This window comes from Dendropsophus ebraccatus, chromosome 7 (genome assembly GCF_027789765.1).
Source record: "Dendropsophus ebraccatus isolate aDenEbr1 chromosome 7, aDenEbr1.pat, whole genome shotgun sequence".
Lineage (NCBI taxonomy): Eukaryota > Metazoa > Chordata > Amphibia > Anura > Hylidae > Dendropsophus > Dendropsophus ebraccatus.
This window is the reverse complement of record NC_091460.1, coordinates 99,732,024-99,753,998: the sequence shown is the minus strand read 5'-3', so window position 1 is coordinate 99,753,998 and position 21,975 is coordinate 99,732,024. Positions and strand designations below refer to the sequence as shown.

Below are 21,975 nucleotides of genomic sequence, written 5' to 3'. Positions count from 1 at the left end.
TTATCTTTAAAGGGAATCTGTCAGCTCCTGGGCCGTACCTAAGGTGCTGACAGTGTGCTGTAGCTGGCAGTCCCCTAGTAAGCACGGTGCCTTTTGTTAATTTGTCTGTGCAGCGGATTATGCACAATCCTACTGTAATGAAATGTCAAAGTGTTGTTTGTGTCACACTCTGGCACACCTCACCACTCCTTCCTCCTCTTCATTAATAATCAATGCTGCCCGGCCTCCTCCTCACTCAGTGGTTAGCCAGTGTCTCTGATTGCAGATCAGTCCCCCGCAGGCAGGTTATGTCTAAAAGAAACACTCCAGGTATAGTTGAATCTCTGAACCCAAATGTATTTGGGCTATGGTCTAGGGGTAACTCACTAGCCTACAGACTACACACTAGTCTTCATCCTTTGGTTCATATTCCCTGATGGAAATAAAATATGGGTCTTTATTTTTTTCTCAGTATTGTATCATTGTTAAGGCTTTTGCCACCAAAACCAGGAGTGGAATAAAAATACAGAAAGGCTATGTTCACACACTGTTGAAATTGAGTGGATGGCCATCATTTAATGACAAATAATTACCATTATTTTAAAACAACGACCATTATTTTAAAATAACGGCAACTATTTGCTATTAAATGGCGGCCATCCATTCAATTTCAACAGGAATTTGAACCAAAAAATGATCTGCTGGAGAGTTACCCATAGACCACAGCTCCAACATATTTCGGGTCAGAGATTCAACTATATCTGCAATCAGAGACACTGGCTGAACTGGCTGACCGCTGAGCGAGCAGGAGGCCGGGCAGCATTGATTATTCATGAAGAGAAGGGAGAAGGAAGGAGTGGTGAGGTGTGCCAGAGTATACCATGCTTACTAGGGGACTGCATGCTACAGCAAACTGTCAGTACCTTAGGTAGGGCCTGGAAGCTGACAGATTCCCTTTAATTGGAAAAAAAAAAAAGAAAAATAATAGGGCCCTCTATGTACACTATATAATAATATTATAAATAATAATTCATTACAAATAAATAAAATTAGACAAATAGTAAATGCATATTAAAAAATCAATACATAAATAATATAAGATAAAATAATATAAGATAAAATAATGACAATCATGAGGACATTTTAATAATATATATTTTACGCCTCTTCCTCATTTCCCACTCACTGCAATGTGCTATAACACTCACAGACAGCCAGCGGGGAGTAGCGGGAGGGGCCTTAGATCATTCGGGCCGCCCATTGAGGTCAGTGGCGCTCTGCCACCGCCACTCCCATTACACATAGAGACGCGCTGCAACCTGTTGCTGCACAAATTGGCCCCAATTAATATCTCAAAAGACCATGATCAGCCAACATTGGGCATGCCAGCTTATCCTGGCCTTTAAACATGCGTTATTTTACTAAGTGATTATAGCCTGAACGGCCTTTATCGGCCAGGTAAGTCCAATAAAATTCCTCATTGTAATGAATGTGAATGAAGATTGTCTGCGCTGACTTGGTTGCCTAAGCTGTGGGACAGTATCCATCAGGCTGTATATATTTATTGTGGTTGTTTGCCTTTAATTACTTTTTGCTTTGTATTTCACATTATACTAAATATAAAGTACTCTGCAGTTTTCAGGATCCGGCTGTATGGGTGGCTTACATAGGATCCACATCTTTAAGTGGCTCAGACAGCAGCACAGTGAAAGCCTCCATCAAAAGCATTGTAAAGCATCCTTCGTATGACCCGGACACTGCAGATTATGATGTGGCTGTACTGGAACTGGAGTCTGAATTACGCTTCAGCAAATATACCCAACCAATCTGCCTTCCAGCCTCCACTCATGTCTTCCCTATGGGAAAGAAGTGCATTATTACTGGATGGGGCTACCTCAAAGAGGACAACTGTAAGATATACCATATGCTAAAATTGTTATCATGTAGGCTAATAACATTTTAAAGGGGTAGTGCGGCGCTAAGAAATTATTCACAAAATAACACACATTACAAAATTATACAACTTTGCAATGTATGTTATGTATGTGAATGGCCCCCTTCCCCGTATTCCCCACCCCCCGCCCGTGGACCCAGAAGTGTAGTGCATTATACATACCTGATTGGTGTTGACCCCCGTCCGCTGTCTTCTGACAGTGATGTAAACTTTGGGAGGCCAGCAGACCTGCTCCTGCCGTCCTTCATGCCGGCCCCCCTCTGCCGCGTCATAACTGTTCTCAGCCGCGATTGGCTGAGCATAACTGTGCGGCAGAGGGGGGCTCCAATATATTTAAAGGGGCAGCCTGGGGTGGATCGGAAGATTACATTTTAAAGTACACAGAAGCAGTGCCAAAGATCTGGGTAAGAAAATTGCCTTCATCCTCAGCGCTCCATGCACTATAGGGACACATCAGGTTAGATGCTTCCAACCTGCTGATAGTTTTCCATTAATAGTACAATTGGTAAATGATTTGGACCCATACTGGAAAGTCATATAAACAGAAATTATATAAATCCTTATGATCCATGAATTTGTATCCGCAACAAACTACAGTGGTGCCTTGGATTATGAGCATAATCCGTTCCGGGACCGTGCTTGTAATCCAAATCCACTCTTAAACCAAAGCAAATTTTCCCATAAGAAATCATACAAATGCAGACAATTGGTTCCATACCCCAAAAATAATTATTTTTTTATTCCGAATAACATGTAAAACAAATGAAACAAACATTCAGAAACAGCAGAATATGTAATGTTATAAGTTACTGTACAGTAATGTAGAGGATGGGAAACACAAGGGCTGACAGAGACTGCAGGGAGCAGGAAGGAATGAGCAGGGCAGATGTGGGCACATACATACAGCGCTCTCTGTCCGGGGAGAGAGGGGGTGACAGCTATGAAGAGATTACCTCTACAGTCCTGTCCCCTGATGTAAGCCCCAGCCTGAAGTGGGTCTGCCATGATTTGGAAGGTGGCGGAGACTTCCTGATTCAAAGTACAGTGCTGTAGACCACCCTGTGCAGACCAAAAACCCTCCCCAACTCGCGCTCCCACCCGGTACAGGGAGCTCTTAAACCAAAGCAATGCTCTTAAACCAAGTCACTATTTTGAAAAACTGTAAAATCCTAAACCTAAAAGAAGTTACGCTTAAACCAAGGTACCACTGTATAATGTAGACCATACTGTTTGTGGGTTGCCTTGGGAAAAGTCACAGTGGAGTATGTAGTAGCTTCTGGCATTTTTATTCTGGTATTTTTGACTTTTTGTGTGTGAATGAGCTCTTTTATGGTTTAGGTGTTTTTGTGTGCCGAACTTATTTTTTCCTCTCATGTGATATGACCTAGTTGCTGGACCACAAAAGGTGACAAAAACTCCAGAAAAAAACACCATACACACAGCAATGGCGTTTTTGAGACAAGCAGAACCCATTGAAGTCTATGGTAGAAACAAATGCCACAGTTTGCCAAAAAAAAAGGCCACACTCTCAGTATGTTGCATTTTAGAAAAACTGCCAAAAAACCTCATAAATGTCACCATGTGTGTAAGGCATATCATTAACTGACTTCTAGCAAACATCTGGCCACTGGCATTTTTATTGGGATTTTCCCAAGATTTTAAGGCAGTGTGAAGCCAGTCACATAGGTGGCTTTAGAAGGCAAAATGTAACAAGGTATAGGGGCAATTATAAGCACATTTATTTCATCATTCTCTTCAGCAGGCACAAAGCCCAAGCTGTTTTAGGTTCTTTCCCTCTGTCTCCTGCCCATAGCACATGCCACCTCCCTCTTCTGTGTTCAGTCTGGATCCAGCCATTACCACAGATGGATTTCCCCAAACAATAGGCAGTGAACATCAGATTGCAGGGAAGGGACCTAATGATCTAAAATGTCAGGCACTGACTGTATGAAGCAGCCTCAGTTCCATATACTTCCCAGTGCCTGGACTGCCCGCCCAGTCCCTTTTGTCAGTATTTATAGACTGCGTTCTATAATGATGGAGTCCTAATGCAACAATGAATCGTGAAGTCCTAATGCAATATAAACTACATAATATCCCAGATTTACCAAGAAATATTCCATAAATTGCTCCATTGTCAGCTATAAATAAATATTGAGCTTGTGATTAAGATTAACTTGGGAGTAAAATGAGCAAACTGCATTCTTTTCTGATTTCAGTGGTGAAACCTGAAGTGTTGCAAAAGGCTACAGTGGCCCTATTGGATCAAACACTCTGCAATAGTTTATACAGCAATGTGGTCACAGACAGGATGGTTTGTGCAGGTTACCTGGAGGGCAAAATTGATTCATGCCAGGTAAGACTAAATTAAAAGCTTGCATTATGTAGTGTATTTGTTATAACTCCTGGAAATGTATGGTGTTCTGCTATGATAAGGTATTCCTGCAACTGACATTCATTTTTAAGCACCTAAATAGTTCTCTTTTTCCTGCAGGGAGGGCATGAAATTTAAACTCCATCTAAGGGTGCATTCACATGTACAAGATCTGCAGCAGATCTGATGAGGCAGATTTGAGCCTGCTGCAGATCCTGTACGTGTGAATGCACCCTAAATGAATGTATACAGTAAATCTGGTCTTACCATGCCCCTTGCTGATTTTACAGTGTTAGGCTATGTTCACACTTAGAATGAATGTACAGAGCTTTTCAATAAATTAGAATATAAACAATTTTTTTTTCCAGTAATTCAATTCAAAAAGTGACCTCATATATTCTATAGAGTCATTACATTCAGAGTGAACTTTTTCAAGCGTTTATTTCTGTTAAAGTTAATGATTGTGGATTACAGCCAAGAAAAACCCAAAAGTCAGTATTTCAGAAAATTAGAATATTATATAAAACCAACTGAAAAATGTTTTTAACACAGAACTGTCGACCAAATGAAAAGTCTGTACAGTAAATGCCCTCAATACTTGGTCGGAACACTTTTTGCATGAATGACTGCATTAATGCGGTGTGGCATGGAGGTGATCAGCTGATGGCACTGCAGAGGTGTTATTGAAGCCCAGGTTGCTTTGATAGCGGCCTTCAGCTCGTCTGCATTTTTTGGTCTGGTGTCTTTCATCTTCCTCTTGACAATACCCCATAAATTCTCTATGGGGTTAAGGGTCTGGCGAGTTTGCTGGCCAATAAAGCACAGTGATGCTGTGGTTAGTAAACCAGGTATTGGTACTTTTGACAGTGTGGACAGGTGCCAAATCCTGCTGGAAGATGAAAATTCCATCTCCAAAAATCTTTTCAGCACAGGGAAGCATTAAGTGCTCTAAAATTTCCTGGTAGACGGCAGCGTTGACTTTATTGTTGATGAAACACAGTGAACCTACGCCAGCAGATGACATGGCTCCCCAAACTATCACTGATTGTGGAAACTTCACACTAGACCTCAAGCAGCTTGGATTGTGTACAGCCTCTCCACTCTTCCTCCAGACTCCGGGACCTTGTTTTCCAAATGAAATGTAAAATTTACTTTCATCTGAAATCAGCACCTTGGACCACTGATAAACAGTCCAGTTCTTCTTTTCCTTGGCCCAGATTAGACGCTTTTGGTGTTGTTTATTGGTCAGGAGTGGCTTGATACATGGAATGCAACAATGCCCATGTCCTGCAGATGTCTGTATGTGGTGGCTTTTGAAGCACTGACTCCAGCAGCAGTCCACTCTTTATGAATCTCTCCCAAATTTGTGAATGGCATTTTCGTTACAATCCTGTTAAGACTGCGGTTCTCCCGGTTGCTTGTGCACCTTTTTCTACCACACTTTTTCCTTACACTCAACTTCCCATTAATATGCTTTGATACAGCACTCTGAGAACAGCCAGCGTCTTTAGCAATGAACTTTTGTGGCTTACCCTCCTTGTGGAGTGTGTGAATGACTGCCTTCTGGACATCTGTAAAGTCAGCAGTCTTCCCCATTATGGTGTTGCATACTGAACCAGACTAAGGGACCCTTTATTACACTTAGGAAGCCACTGCAGGTGTTTTGGGTTAATTATTCTAATTTTCTTAAATACTGACTTTTGGGGTTTTCTTGGTTGTAATCCATAATCATTAACTTTAACAGAAATAAACGCTTGAAAAAGTTCACTCTGTATGTAACGACTCTATAGAATATATGAGGTCACATTTTAAATTCAAATACTGAAAAAAATATTTTTTTGTTAATATTCTAATTTATTGCAAACCACTGTATATGCCTCAAAATACAATTAAAAATCTAAGCATCAAAAAAATCTAGTATATAGATATCCACCATATAATACACTTTGGGTGTAGTTTCCTTTAAAACGGTTTGTTTTACCCGATATAATCTTCATATTCATTAATAACGCAGGGACACAGACATTTTCCCCCCCCCAAAAAATGCTTGTTATATATTCTTTATTTTCAAATATCCATCAGAAAAAATCTTTTTGCAAAAAAAGTCTTACTTTACATAATATTAAATCACCCACAAGTGCATGTTATCAGATGTCATGGCATATTCGCATGGAGACTCGAAAGACGAAGTTCCTTTGAAGCCTTTGATACAGTTTCCCCATAAAAAGCTGATAGTTAGAGCTTAATCCCTGTATAGTTTGGTGGATTTGTGGTTGGTGAAGGATAGATATCAGAGAGTCGTTGGTAATAGTGTATATTCTGAGCAGAGTCTGGTTACAAGTGGTCGCCACAAGGGTCTGTTCTTGGTCGTATTCTTTTTAATGTTTGTAAGTGAAATGGGAGAAGGTTTGGTAGGTAAAGATAGTGACATAGGAGAAGGTTTGGTATATTAATGTTAGTGACATAGGAGAAGGTTTGGTAGGTAAGGATAGTGACATAGGAGAAGGTTTGGTAGGTAAGGATAGTGATATAGGAGAAGGTTTGGTAGGTAAGGATAGTGACATAGGAGAAGGTTTGGTAGGTAAGGATAGTGATATAGGAGAAGGTTTGGCAGGATAGGATAGTGACATAGGAGAAGGTTTGGTAGGTAAAGATAGTGACATAGGAGAAGGTTTGGTAGGTAAGGATAGTGATATAGGAGAAGGTTTGTTAGATAAGGTTAGTGACATAGGAGAAGGTTTGGTAGGTAAGGTTAGTGACATAGGAGAAGGTTTGGTAGGTAAGGATAGTGATATAGGAGAAGGTTTGGTAGGTAAGGATAGTGATATAGGAGAAGGTTTGTTAGATAAGGTTAGTGACATAGGAGAAGGTTTGGTAGGTAAGGTTAGTGACATAGGAGAAGGTTTGGTAGGTAAGGATAGTGATATAGGAGAAGGTTTGGTAGGTAAGGATAGTGATATAGGAGAAGGTTTAGTAGGTAAGGTTTGTGATATAGGAGAAGGTTTGGTAGGTAAGGATAGTGACATAGGAGAAGGTTTGGTAGGTACGGATAGTGACATAGGAGAAGGTTTGGTAGGTAAAGATAGTGACATAGGAGAAGGTTTGGTAGGTAAGGATAGTGATATAGGAGAAGGTTTGGTAGGTAAGGATAGTGACAAAGGAGAAGGTTTGGTAGGTAAGGATAGTGACATAGGAGAAGGTTTGGTAGGTAAGGATAGTGATATAGGAGAAGGTTTGGTAGGTAAGGATAGTGACAAAGGAGAAGGTTTGGTAGGTAAGGATAGTGACAAAGGAGAAGGTTTGGTAGGTAAGGATTGTGACATAGGAGAAGTTTGGTAGGTAAAGATGTTTTCCCAGACTCCCTAGGACTGCATCTAAGTTCTTCAGCCACTGGTATTCAAAACCAGAATGATCGGACTCCAGCATGCTCCAATTGCGCTAATCTCTAGCAACCCTCACTTGTATTCACCAGGCAATAAAGAAACAACAGATGCAACAATGAATAAGCACATTACAACTCAGTAATGATAATAACTGGATATGCCACACTCACTTATATATTGTACCTATTTATTAAGGTCATGGTGTTTGTCACATAAAAAGAGGAGTCAGCCAGCAAGCACCTTTGTGAATAGAAAAATGGAAAATCAAATAACATGCAGCTATTTAATAGAAATTCTTCTTCTAGGATGTAACAGCGCTGGTAAAAGGTGTTGGGTATTAGGAAGAAGATATGAAAGTTATGAGAGGTTTGTGAATGATTGGAGACATAAGAAGACAGGGAAAGAGATATGTGAGAGTTTGCAGTTAGTGTGGAAACACAAAAAGTTACTTGTATAGTAAGCCAAGGCGGGCAGGATTAGGTGTGAATGGGACTGTAAGACAAGCAGGGTCTGCCCTGGAACCCTGATCCCTATGTGCGCTGATGCATGAACAGCGGAGATAGATCAGCCAGTGCTTGGAGTGCCGAACAATTACATTCAGATCACTAAGAACAACATAAAATAGACAGTAACACTTTGATTTACACTTTAACAGATTTCACATGTATTTCACAATGTAATATAATGTCATCTTAAAGCAAATGTACCACTTTAATTTTTTTTTATATATATGACCTGATCAATGCCAATATGTAGATGCCGGTGGCTCAGCCCTTTTTTCAAGCCGCTGCTCGGTTCCTACCATCTGCACCGGTTTCATGATCTGAAAATAGGGCTGCTTGGTGCATTGGAGGTCCCCAGTTCAACGATATCCTCTCCCCATGGTGACACGGCCAGACTTGATTCTGTAGGAGGTGCATTACTGAGGGGAGGGGATATCGGTGAAGTGGAGGTGCTAGGCCCACTTCCAACTAACCGAGCAGCCCTAATTGCAGATCGAGAAATGGGTGCAGATGGCAGGAAACGGGCAGCGGTTTGAAAAATGGACCGCACCACTGGGATCTACACATTGGGGATGATCAGAGGATTTTAAAAAAATTTATTAGGCATAGCGGCACATTTACGTTATGCAATTTATAATAGCCATATGGATCACTATATTATCTCCTATTATTATGTGTCATTACAGGGTGACTCTGGGGGTCCTCTGGTCTGTGAAGAGGCAGCAGGTAGATTCTTTTTAGCAGGTATTGTCAGCTGGGGGGTGGGTTGTGCTGAAGCCAGAAGACCTGGCGTCTATGTGAGAGTGAGCAAAGTGCGGAACTGGATCCAGGATGTCATTTCAGTACCGGCTCCAGTGGAATCACACACAAGTCTGATTACCACCACCAGTAACATAAAGAAGACAACCAACCCCAAAGTGACAACTGCACGACCGCTAACTAAACATTCCACTACTAAAACTAAACCAGGCAGCAGTACAATGCCAGCTAAACCAACCCAGAAACCTCTCAGTACATCCAAACCTCAAGGTATGTAGCCTACAAAAGGGAAAAAAATGAAAGCTAAATATCTGATGTCTAATAAATATGAGCTGAGGTCTGTAAGGTTACTCTATGAGAAGTCAGCCATGCAGACTGGAATGCAGCAGCCTTCTGATATTTGGAGATAGCGTGACAATAGAATGCATTGTAAGGCAGTGGAAAGTAGCCTAAAACAATCAATAGAAAATAGTATCTAACATACTGTGTTGTTATCTGACAATTGTACATTTCCCGCTGTTCACACATCACCTATTAAATGTTTGATTTTCCTGTGGGAACAATTGGCTCACCATCAATCATCCGATGAAATTTCTAGATCAGCACAGTATAATTTTTGGAGGAATTATTAGATGTTACAATGGAACAAATGCTTATATTTTTTTAAGTCATATTAACAATCATAATGTTTTCAGAATGTGGCAGCCGCCCCGGCCTGACAAAACCCAACAAAATAGTAGGAGGTTTTGATGCTGTCAGAGGAGAAGTACCATGGCAAGCAAGCCTAAAAGAAGGGCCACATCACTTCTGTGGGGCAACAATTATCGGGGATCGATGGCTGGTGTCTGCTGCTCATTGCTTCAACCAGTGAGTACCCTTGCTCATATTATAGTATGGTACTCTACAAGTTTCAGTGAAAAAAACTATTAAGTATAAATTTCTCTTCTTGTTTTTAGAACAAAGTTGGACCAAATTACTGCTCACATGGGATCCACGGCTCTAAGTGGAGCTGATACAATGGCGGTAAAGGTCAGCTTGAAAAGAGTAATCCAGCATCCTCAATTCAATTCTCTGACCCTGGACTTTGATGTAGCTGTGGTAGAACTATCCAGTGCTCTAACTTTTAACAAGTATGTGCAGCCTGTCTGTCTCCCATCGGCCTTGCAGAAGTTTCCAGCGGGTTGGAAGTGCATGATATCAGGATGGGGCAACATCAAAGAAGGCAATGGTAAGAATTAGAAATGAGTCTGACTCCAGCAAGCTCAGGTCGCATTGTTTGACATTTGAAAAGGTTTTATGAGGCTCTAGGGAGTCCAGGAAAACAAGGAGACAGCCTATGGCCTATGACTGTATCCATGTTTTCCCGAACCCCCTTGGGCTGCATCCAACTTCTTACGCCACCGGTAATTGAGTGCTGAACGATCAGACTGGAGCATGCTGGAGTCTCACTCATCTCTAGTATATTGATCATTATTGTGTATGCCTTTTGGTTAATGAACCAAATACAGAAATACATAGGCCTAGATTTATCAAGCTCCCCTTAAACTCACAGTGGAACAAATAAAAGGTTTTCACTCATATAAACCACTACAAAGAGGTTCATTTCTAGAATATTTCTATGAATTTTCTAACAAACGTGACTCGCTCAAAAAAGACAACGTGACTTTGCATGAAAACTTTACTGAGGACATACACAAACACAGCTCACTGGTTTTAGCACATGGAAGTAGACCACAGTAAATAACTGACTTTTACATGTAAAAATTACCTACTACCTACCTTAAAAGAACTTCACCAGTGAATTGTGGAAAGTTGAATTCTTTTCGTTTTCACAAAATCCATTTCACATTTTGATTTATTCCATCCACTCTGTCTGTTTTTTCTCCACAGCAACCTATCAGAACTTAGCTTTAATATCTTAAAGGGGTACTCTGACACTTAAAATTTTTTAATAGCAAATGATGTGTGTAGACGGCACTGTGCTGCAATAGCTCAAGTGGGTGCACTATCTCCATGAAGTCAGACCCCGACTCCACATAGATCCACAAAACAATAGAGATAAGGCGGCACTCCAGGAAATAGTGAATAAAGCAGTAAATTTATTCACCCATCATGTGCAATACAACGTTTCAGTTTCTCAATGAAACCTTTTTCAAGCAACACATGCGTATGTATGTGTTGCTTGAAAAAGGTTTAATTGAGAAACTGAAACATTGTATTGCACATGATGGGTGAATAAATTCACTGCTTTATTCACTATTTCCTAGAGTGCCGCCTTACATTTTTTTATATATTGCTGCTCTTATATGATATACATTCTAGCTCACCACACTCCTCCAGGGTCCTCCTGCTGCAGTAAGACCCCAGGGGAGTGTGGTATGGTAAGAATACACTGTTATTATGGTCGTTCCTCTTGATTATTCTGAACATGGTGCTACTGGGATCAATTTACAGACACAGCAGAATATATATCTCTTCTGGCTTCTCTACCTTTACCTCCTCTCTAACCCCCTTTCCCCCACCTCCCAGAATTCTACTGATCCCCCCCCCCCTTTATATTTCTCTCCCCTTTAGTTATTGTAACAACTGCTTGTTCGCGCCTTCGTTACTTTTATATTTGAAAATCTTAATAAAATCTGGAAAAAAAAAATGAATAGGCTGTTATTATGTTGTATATAAGGACAGCAATATATAAAAGTGAAGAAGAAACTATGATGTTGGAAGCAGATAAAACTCTGAAAGTAGACTTAGTGGCCCAGATTTATCAAGCTGCCCAAAAGTCACACAGTCCCACAGCAACCAATCACAGCGCAGGTTTCAGTTTACCTGCGTTCGTTAAAATATAAAACCTGCCCTGTTATTGGTTGCTGTCGGAAAATCAGAGAGTGTGGGTTTCAAGCAGCTTGATAAATCTGGGCCATATGTATATCTGTGCGGTCTCTCGTTTATGCTATATTTTATGCAGTGTCTAAGCCAGAGGTTCTGCAGAAGGCTTCTGTGGGGATCATTGATCAGAAAATTTGCAGTGTCCTTTATAACTTCTCAATAACAGAGCGGATGATCTGTGCAGGATTTCTCGATGGGAAAGTGGACTCTTGTCAGGTAAGGCTTTAATGTAGACAACAGAAATAAACTAAGTATGATGAAGTGACAATAACTTGTCTACTCACTCAACTTTCGTGTTTCAAAGGGAGATTCTGGGGGCCCCCTGGCATGTGAAGAGAGCCCGGGTGTTTTCTTCTTGGCTGGCATTGTAAGTTGGGGTATCGGTTGTGCTCAGGCCAAAAAACCAGGGGTTTATAGTAGAGTAACAAAACTTAAAGACTGGATTCTGGATACAGTGGCTCCTGTATTAAGGACTACAGATAGTGGTATGAACCTGCCCAGGTCAACTATGCCTCCTACAACTCCTGTGACCACCACAAGACCATCCACTGTGCGACCACCAACATCCACAGGGAGAAGGACAACCACAGTATCTAGGACTACATCCCAAATCAAACCTACTAAAAGTACTCCAAAGTCAACTACAGCAAAAGTAACAAGCAAGAGAACAACTACTGCCAAGACAAGCACAACCGCATCAAGGATCACTGAGCCTCCCAGACCCACCCAAAGACCGGGTGAGTGAAAACAGCATTAGTGTTCAGCCACCCCAATGGGAATGTTGGCCGGGAAAATGCAACGTAAAGAACTGTATTGTGTATCCTCTTCCCCCATGTACCAGTCTGTCTTTTGCCTTCATGTAATGTTTTCTGATCTTGTATTGTTCCTGCCTGTTGCCTATCTATTGTATAGCGCTCTGGAATTAAGGGAGCTTTAATAATAATAATAATAATAATAATAATGATAATGATAATATCCTATTGCTGCCATTTGTTTCTGGGTGGTTTCATTCAGTGGATGTCATGAGATCTTATACATACAGGTAGAGATGAGCACAACTGGAGCATGCTCAGGTCCAATCATTCCGCATTTGATTACTGTGGCTGAAGAAGTTGGATGTAGCTTAGGAGGGGGTGCAAGAAAACATGGATACAGCCTATGGCCAGACCCGAGCATGCTCCAGTTGTGCGCATCTCTACACATAAGTAAACAGCCCAGTGCAAATTATTAGTACATTATATTGAATAGGTATTGTCCTAAGCTACTTTATTCTTTTCTTCCAGGGAAGTTTATGTCCTTTTCTTCACGTGTGTACCTTACAGCTGATGATAGCTTGTAAATATCCTTACTTGGTGCAATATCAAGCAAACTTATTAGCCCAAATGCACCAAATCTTTCTATGCGCAAAGAGCGTAGACAGTCTTCAAATGCACCAGATTTATCAGTTTTGAGACAGATATTGGTAGAGCACAGTGTCACACTTTGTCACTCCCCCTTTTTTATATTGAGGCCTTGTCCCTGTTTGGACCCAGAAGAAAAGTGTCTCTTAAAGAGGAACTGCAGTGAAAAAGTGTTTCTTTTAAATCAACTGGTGTCAGAGAGTTGTAAAAATTTGTAATTTACATCTGTTTAAAAATCTCCAGTCATCCAGTACTTATCAGCTGCTGTATGTCCTGCAGGAACCAGCATATTCTTTCCAGTCTGACACAGTGCTCTCTCCTGCCACCTATGTCTGTTACAGGAACTGTCCAGAGAGCAGAAGCAAATCCCCCATAGAAAACCTCTCCTGCTCTGGACAGTTCCTGTCACTGACATGGAGGGGAAGAGGAAGCACATTTAAACCCAAAAATAAGAACAATGAAAGTATGGTTCACCCAATTAACCTAAAGCACATACTGTAATTACTATTAATTAGGAAAACAATGTAAAAAGTGGGGAGGAGGCACAGTATAAACTTTACTTTTATTCAATATTGCTTTAAAACTATCCATTAAATTGATTAAAAAGAAAAAACTATGCAAGACAAAAATATACAGACAACTTTAGGAATACTATACAACCTCTGTATCAGAGAGATGGTACATGATACCAATCAATACAGACATTAACTGCTAGTGGTTGTAAGGACAGTGTTCTTGCCAATATGGGGGAACATTGGGTATGTAATTCAGAAGAAATAATGAACAAAAGTTAGGTTTTATACTCCACCTTTTTTTCTCATTTTCTCCATAGTCAAAGCCAACGAAACTTATGAAAGACCAAATTATTATCACCATACCTATAGTTAATGTCTTTAAAACTGTGAACAGATAAATTTCCATCCATCTCCCTATATGAAGGTTTAAATATAGATCTGATTAAACATTTTGAAAAAAAATCTTGACTGGACATTTACTACATGTTGTATGTCTCTGGTAAGCAGCAGGAGGGTTGGCATTCATTATAAGATATATATTAATATATAAGATATATATTAATTATAAGGCCCATACACTGAATAGGTAACATCTGCAGTCAATACACATATTCACAATCATTTAACCCCCTTGATGCCACAGACAATATCCTTGCAGAACCAACACCTGTCAAATCCCTACCTAGTCCTGTCAGAGATACAAACCACACCTCCATAATGCAATCATTGGGTGTCAGTCAGTGTCCTTGGCAGCCAGGGGCCCTCTGAGGATCTCTGTTTCTGCCACAGACTGTACTGGTAGGTCACAGATTGGCCAGTTGCAGGACACTGCAATATAAATGTATTGTATTGTAATTGGAATAAACTGTTCGAGCAATCAGACCAAGATGGCGGGAATAAAAAGGATAACTAATATATCCCTCTAGAAATATGTAAATCACCTTCCTTTTAAAGAGTTCAACTAGTCCTGTGTAAAACAAGCCATAATATGGTGCGCTTTATTGCTTTATTCCACTGGTAACTGAAAGTGATCTGTGCATTTTCACAGTCCCGTGCACGGCTTCCACCTACAAATGCTCCAACAGACTCTGCATCAGCAAAACCAATCCAGAGTGCGATGGGATTCCAGACTGCAATAATGGATCAGATGAGCAAAACTGCGGTGAGTGTGTGAGACATTTAAAGACTAGAGATGAGCAAACCGGTTCGGCCGGTATGGGATCCGGTTCGGATTTTTCCAAAAGTCTGAGTCCGGTCGGATTCGGATTTTTGGAAGTCCACTCCGAAATTATTTTTTTTCTTGCTTTCTAAAATGGCAGCCGCCATTTTAGAAAGCAGGACGTGTTCTGGCCGGGAAAAGCGCTTTCCCATGATGCCTGGAACACATCCAATCAGCAGGGATGTTGCACTAGCCCACCCACTGTGTGATGTTGGTATTGCTTTAAGAGGAGCGGTCACATGACCGGACGCCGCAGTCTGCAGAGAGAGAGGAAGGAGACTGTTAGCAGTGCACAGAGCTCTTCAGTGACAAAACGATTAGGCATAGGAGAGCAAAGGGTGCACAGAACAAAAATGTGCTATACAGATATACAGGTACTATAGTTGGACCCTTGGAAGAGTGTATATGACATAGGTGTTTTCCTGAGGCACAAATATATACCTCGTGCATGACTACTGTTGCTCCTGCCTGGCCTCCTTGTTGACTACTGCTGCTCCTGTACTGGCCTCAAATGACTATTGCTGGACCCTGTAATGGTGAATTTCCTGCATAGACTCTGTAATGGTGAATATTAAAGTCTAAAAAAAAAAATTTGACTTTGAGATATTGAAAAGATAATGATGTTACTGACATGTAGAGCCCTAAATTCAACCAAATACACTACGGGGGGTATCATATAGATGCTTTAAACTATGAAATCCGAAATTTGGTCGAACTAAACTTTTTTTAAAAATCCGGAAGTCCGGTCGGAACGAACTTTTGAAAAGTTCGCTCATCTCTATTAAAGACTGACTGGCCTGACCTCAATAGTAACTAAGGCTGCAGTACAGCAGTGCCACCACTACACAGGGAGCAGAGCCAACCGCGTCCTGCTCTGTTCTCACTGTAGTGTGGGTGTCGAATTGCTGATTGGCAGGGGTGCTGAATACCGGCAACCCACCGGTTAACTATTGATCAATTGTTTTAACCTAGACACTTTTAAAACGCACAGTACAATTTTTTTTTTGATGCACTTTTCTATAAAACATGTCTATGTTGGTTAATAAGTATTTGTCCATACATTCATAGCATACAGTAAACATACACAGCTAACACAGTGTGAACACAGGCTAAAGGTCCTTTTACATGGCTCAACATGGGGTTGTGCAAGAATGCAATTGAGTGTTGTTCAATGAGATTGGCGCCCGTTTCAGAGTGCCTTTATATGGCACAGTAATCAAACGGTTGGGCTATTCGAAGGATCCCTGTATCATTTGTGTTGCCATGTAAATTGACAGCAAAGATATGCATATAGGATATATGTACACATAGGATACTTGTATATAAATCTGTGCTATCAGTTTCCAGATCACACAAGCAGTTCATACTTACCTAGTGGACTGCTGCTGTGTGATCCCGCTCTCTGTGCTCTGCTGTCTTGCCCTGTCTCCTCCTGAATGATTGATAGTTGGAGGAGGCAGCGGCCTGAAGATGCTGCTGGCAGCCAGAGAGCAGGACAGGAAAGCCAAAAAGCGGGATGCCAGATCACACAGCAATGCACTTAGTATGTATGGACTGCTTGTGTGATCTAGAAGCTATATCTGTGCTGTCAGTTTCCCTTTGTTATCGGCCTGTTTACACAGGAAGATGTGCAGCCGATAGCAATTAACTGTAAAGAGTGTCCGAAAGATGTGATCAGCCAAGAATTGGGCGTTTTCCACTCCTTGGCATGATGGCTTTCAGTTTTAGCATCTCTGGCAATGCTCCTGGGCGATTATTGGCCTGTGTTAAAAGGCCCTGCCAAATTACTTTATTACACAGATTATGCATGATTTAAACCATGTCTATAGTCGCTGTATCTTGTCATATTAAAGAAGTTATCCGATTAGGTAAAATATATGTTGAATCGTCCCCCACCTGGAGATTAACAATTCATTCCATACATGTCATTACCTTTTCTGTCTTCTTCCCTCAGTTTTGATCTGCTTTCTGCTAAAGACATAGAAAACTGTGTGTGAGCTTTTCTCTCAGCCCCCCCCTCCTCTTAAGTCCCTATCTGCAACTTTGCAATGCCAGAAGGATTCATCACAGTGAGGTCATCGGCAACTTGACCTTTATTTATTCATCCCAGCATTACAAAGAAGCTACAGTGTTGCAGATACAGCCTGTAAGGGCCGTCTCGGAAAGGAGAGGGATACGGAAGGAAATGCGCACACACAGTATTTCTTTCTGGAAGAAGGAAACTTAAAAGGTAAAACATGAATAGAATGAATTGTTAGTCTCATGGTGATTTAGCATGTATTGTACCTATTCAGATAATACCTTTATCAATATTTTTTATAAAAAATACCTTCACAGTCATCTTTCTTTGTTTCAGATTGTGGATCTGCCCCTGTATTGCCTTTTAACAAGATAGTTGGTGGCAGTGGTTCCTTACGTGGAGAATGGCCATGGCAAGTCAGTCTGTGGCTGCGGAGAAAGGAACACAAATGTGGAGCTGTCCTGATCTCAGACCGTTGGCTTCTGTCGGCTGCCCACTGCTTTGACATGTAGTTATTTACAGGGCCATTCTGTATGGGGTACTAGGACAGAAGGGATGTGTGAGAGACTAAGTACTGTATTCATGTAGAATCAGAGAAAAAATAAATAAGGAATTGTTGATTAGTGTTTGATTATGTTATAATTCCTCTTTTTCTAACAGTTACAGTGACCCCAAGGTGTGGGCAGCTTATCTGGGAACCCCTTTCCTCAATGGCGTGGAGGGAAGAGTAGAGAAGATTTTCAGAATCCACAAACACCCCTTCTACAATGTCTACACTCTGGATAATGATGTGGCTTTGCTGGAGCTGCCTTCACCCCTCACCTTCACAAATCTAATAAAGCCTATCTGCCTCCCAGACACCAGTCACAGCTTTGTAGAGGGAACAAAATGCTTCATTACAGGCTGGGGCTCTACTAAAGAAGGAGGTAATCAGATTGCAAAAAGTCAAACTGGTACTTTGGTCAGATCAGCTGGTGTCAGAAAGTTATATACTGTAGATCGGTAAAAATCTATTTAAAAATCACCAGTCTTCCAGTACTTCAGCTGTTGTATGCCCTGCAGGAAGTGATGCAATTTTTCCAGTCTGCCACAGTGCTCTTTGCTGCCACCTCTGTCCATGTTAGGAACTGTCCATAGCAGGAGAGGTTTTCTATGGGGATTTGCTACTGCTCTGGACAGTTCCTGGCATGGACAGAGGTGGCAGCAGAGAGCAGTAGAAAATAAACACCACTTCCTGCAGGACATACAGTAGTTGATAAGTACTGGAAGGCTGGAGATTTCTAAATAGAAGTAAATTACAAATCTTTATAACTTTCTGGAACCAGTTGATTTGAAAGAAAAAAAATCGCAATTGGACAATGGAGGGTCCCCACGTTTATCCTTCTGTTAGTGTTATACCAGATGTTGTCCTTCATAGTGAGGGGAATCTCTGCTCCAAACAGGTGTTCCCTGCAGCAGAGACAGAGAGAGGCAGGACCGTGAGGCTGTTTGAACTTGCTGTGCTGCTCTTGCCTCTTCCCGCTGCAGGGCACAGCTCCTCCAGCCTGCCCTTGCTGCCAGAACATATCCCCAGGCCGCCGGCGCTCGTTTCCTGCAGCGGAGAGAAGCAAGAGCGGCACAGCAAGTTTGAAAAAGTGGCCCATCTCTCACATGATCCCTTCAAAAATATACAAAGCACTTATGTTTTATTTGCTTGTGTACATTTCAGGTCCAATGTCCAGGCAGCTACAGAAGGCCTCAGTCACTATTGTAGGGGACCAAACCTGTAAAAAATTCTATCCCATTCAGATTAGCCCCAGAATGCTTTGTGCTGGTTTTATGCAAGGCGGTGTTGACAGTTGCTCTGTAAGTATTAACATTTTCTTCTTAACATATATTTTTTTAAATGCATATACACTCAAACATGAATCTGTAGTGCGTGTACACATGTACAAGTAAAGTTTATAGTCATTTAAAAGTTTTCCAGGAAAAAACTATTGGTAGCCTATTGGATAGGCTGTTAATTGGCGGGTGGCTGACCCTCGGCACCGATCAGCCATTCAGTGCCCGCAATACATATAGAACCAGGACAGATTCATATATGAGAGTGCGTTTCAAGCAACACAAGGGAATTGTAACATTGTGAAATAGAAATACATATACAGTGGTGCCTTGGATTAGGAGCATAATTTGTTCCGGGACCATGCTTTAAATCCAAATCCACTCTTAAACCAAAGCAAATTTTACCATAAGAAATCACTGAAATGCAGACAATTTGTTCCATGCCCCCCCAAAAAATATTTTTTTACTGAACAACATGTAAAACAGATGAAACAAATAATAAGAAACAGCTGAATATGTTATATTATAAGTTACTGCACATTATAGCCATCATCATGTTGAGTATAATGTATAGTAAAGGCATAAACCTGAAAAAAAAGCAGCAGATAGAGATGCAGATCCCCATAATGCAGTAGAATAGTTCAACAGGATAGACAAGAGAAGGAGGGCTGCTGTCAGAGGTCTGTGTGATCACATGACAGCAATGGAGAAGGGGTGTGTGTGTTCAGCATGGACCAATCAGGAAGTGAGAATGACAGAGCTGTGCAGGAGGACAGTGACAGAAACTTCTCTATACAGCAATGTGAATGGCTGTATGTAAGTGCAGGCACATTATAGCAGCAGTGTGTGTAGCATAGGGTAAGTGCAGGTACATTAAGTTCAGTAATAAGTACAGGAACGGAGAGGATGGGAAACACAAGGGCTGACAGAGACTGCTGGGAGGAATGAGCAGGGCAGATGTGGGCACAGTATAGCAGCACTTTCTGTCCGGGGAGAGTGGAGTTTCAGCTATGAAGAGATTACCTCCACAGTCCTGTCCCCTGATGCAAGCCCCAGCCTGAAGTGGATCTGCCATAATTTGGAAGGTCAGGGAGACTTCCTGGGTCAAAGTCCAGTGCTGTAGACCACGCTATGCAGAACATGTATGGATCCAGTCCTGGGAAACTGGGAGATAACTGGACTTGATCTAGCTTTTCCCAGCACATGAGGCAGAGAGGCATAGAACAGATTTCTAAACCTGCAGCCTGATGAGCAGAATGCAGATAGATATACACACACACAGCTCTTGTCACGCTATTCTCGAGCTGTGTAATAGGTTCTGTTATTTAGCAGATCAGCGTTCGCTTTTAACTATCACGACCATGTAAGAAAGCCCTATTATTGAGGTACATTACTGTATCACCACCTGTATCAACCACCTGGAGGATCCGGTTTGCTGGTTGGCCACTTTAACCTTGTCTTGACAGATCTCACTGACTACCTAATGTATTTTATGACCCTAAAGTCGGATCATTAGAAGTTGTAGCCCTCTACAGCACCTGACTATGAGGCTGTGTTTTGTGCAGAGCACTTTACAGGGCAACTGATCTTCCCATTTCCAGCTCCAAATTCTAATAATAATACAATTTAAGATTTCTTTCATGGTGCATCTACTTCCTGGACCAATGTCTGACTGTCATTCTCCTAAACCTGCCCACAGCAACCAATCATAGCTCAGCTTTTATTTGACCAGAGCAGAAAGCGGAGCAGTGATTGGTTGCTATGGGAAGTTTATACCAGTTGGATAAATCTGGGCCCTGGTCTCTGAATATTTGCCACACAGGATACAGTGTAACTTTTTTGCTCTTTCTTGCAGGGTGATGCGGGCGGACCTCTAGCATGTAGAGAACCATCTGGTCGATGGTTTCTAGCTGGAATAACTAGTTGGGGCTATGGCTGTGCAAGACCATACTTTCCAGGAGTTTACACGAGGATAACCTCTGTTCGTACCTGGATTGGGCAGACTTTACGATTATGAGGGTTACAACTCAGGGAGAGGCAGACCAACATAACCAAATGGATATTTTAAAGAAGTGAGGGCAGCGCAACCGTAAGGACAAAGGACAATCTACTGCCCTGATCACTCATACATCTGAAACGGAAAATGTAGACTATATTTTCTATGAATCAATGTGACCTGCTACTATGACAACAAAATATCATGACATTGTAACAAAACAAGATTCTGAGCCTATACTATTTTTTTTTTACATAACTCAAATATGTCAGAGGTTAAAGTGATATTTATTTGCTAGTAAGGTCAGTGTTAGATAGAAATACTATAAAGGATTATTAAGATATATGAGTAAGAAAGGAAATTCCTAAACTGTAACTTTTTTTTTTATTAAGGTTGCATGTATAAAACTAAAAAACATGCAACATTAAAGCAAATTCCAAAATTCTTTTCCTGAACCATATCTTGGTGTTATAAAATAAGACGGACTTCAATATAATACATAGTTATGGTTCCTAATGGCAAGCAATAACCAAGTATACCACTAGACAGCATATATTAGAGAGCGCCATGAAATGCAGCCTATGCACTGGAATTACTCTATGTATGCGATTGCCATAGTGTAAACCACAGATCTGTATGTAACTATTCATAGGCAGAGTGATATTAAGCAGCCTCCAGCCAAATGATACAATAAATGATGTGATATTTTGTTCTAGAATAACTGTATGAATGTGCGGCTGCAAAGGATTCCAGAATTGACATTTACACACAGTTCAATCAGAATCTTTTTTATTTTGTCCGTGTCTGCTTCCGTCAGGATCCTGAGAAGATACAACATGGAGGATTCATTTCAGAACAGATAGGGCCTTCTAACAATCTGTAACCAGAATGCAGTGAGCACGTACAAAGTCTATACAGTTTAAGCAAGTTTGTAACCAGTAAAATATTTTATTAAACAGCAAGTGCCTCCGGATATTGATTTCTGTTCAACAGCCTCTAAACTCATCTATAAAAGGCTGAAGGGAGAGGTGCCTGATAGTAGGAATGTATCTAGGTTCCCTGTGTTACAAAGACTACATGATGACAGACCTTGCCCTAACATAATCCTGAGAAATCACTTTTTTCATAGGGATATGCCACAGAAACAAGGATCAGCATACAGCACC

At 41.1% G+C, this 21,975-nt stretch overlaps 1 protein-coding gene across 2 annotated transcripts in view; it reads left to right on the top strand.

Annotated features, from left to right (window-relative positions):
- Positions 1–21,726, top strand: part of TMPRSS9 (transmembrane serine protease 9) — a 108,368-nt gene extending 86,642 nt beyond the window's left edge. The window contains exons 9-20 of one of the 2 annotated variants that reach the window (XM_069977969.1): positions 1,615–1,889; positions 4,153–4,289; positions 8,880–9,222; positions 9,648–9,819; positions 9,909–10,180; positions 11,918–12,054; positions 12,143–12,575; positions 14,802–14,915; positions 17,329–17,500; positions 17,653–17,918; positions 18,701–18,837; positions 21,526–21,726. In XM_069977969.1, coding sequence (XP_069834070.1) covers positions 1,615–1,889; positions 4,153–4,289; positions 8,880–9,222; positions 9,648–9,819; positions 9,909–10,180; positions 11,918–12,054; positions 12,143–12,575; positions 14,802–14,915; positions 17,329–17,500; positions 17,653–17,918; positions 18,701–18,837; positions 21,526–21,672 — 2,605 coding nt within the window. In that variant the 3' untranslated portion in view covers positions 21,673–21,726. Of the gene's footprint in view, positions 1–1,614; positions 1,890–4,152; positions 4,290–8,879; positions 9,223–9,647; positions 9,820–9,908; positions 10,181–11,917; positions 12,055–12,142; positions 12,576–14,801; positions 14,916–17,328; positions 17,501–17,652; positions 17,919–18,700; positions 18,838–20,668 lie in introns of both variants that reach the window. The other variant, XM_069977967.1, reaches the window with a different exon arrangement.
- The last annotated feature ends 249 nt before the right edge of the window (positions 21,727–21,975 follow it).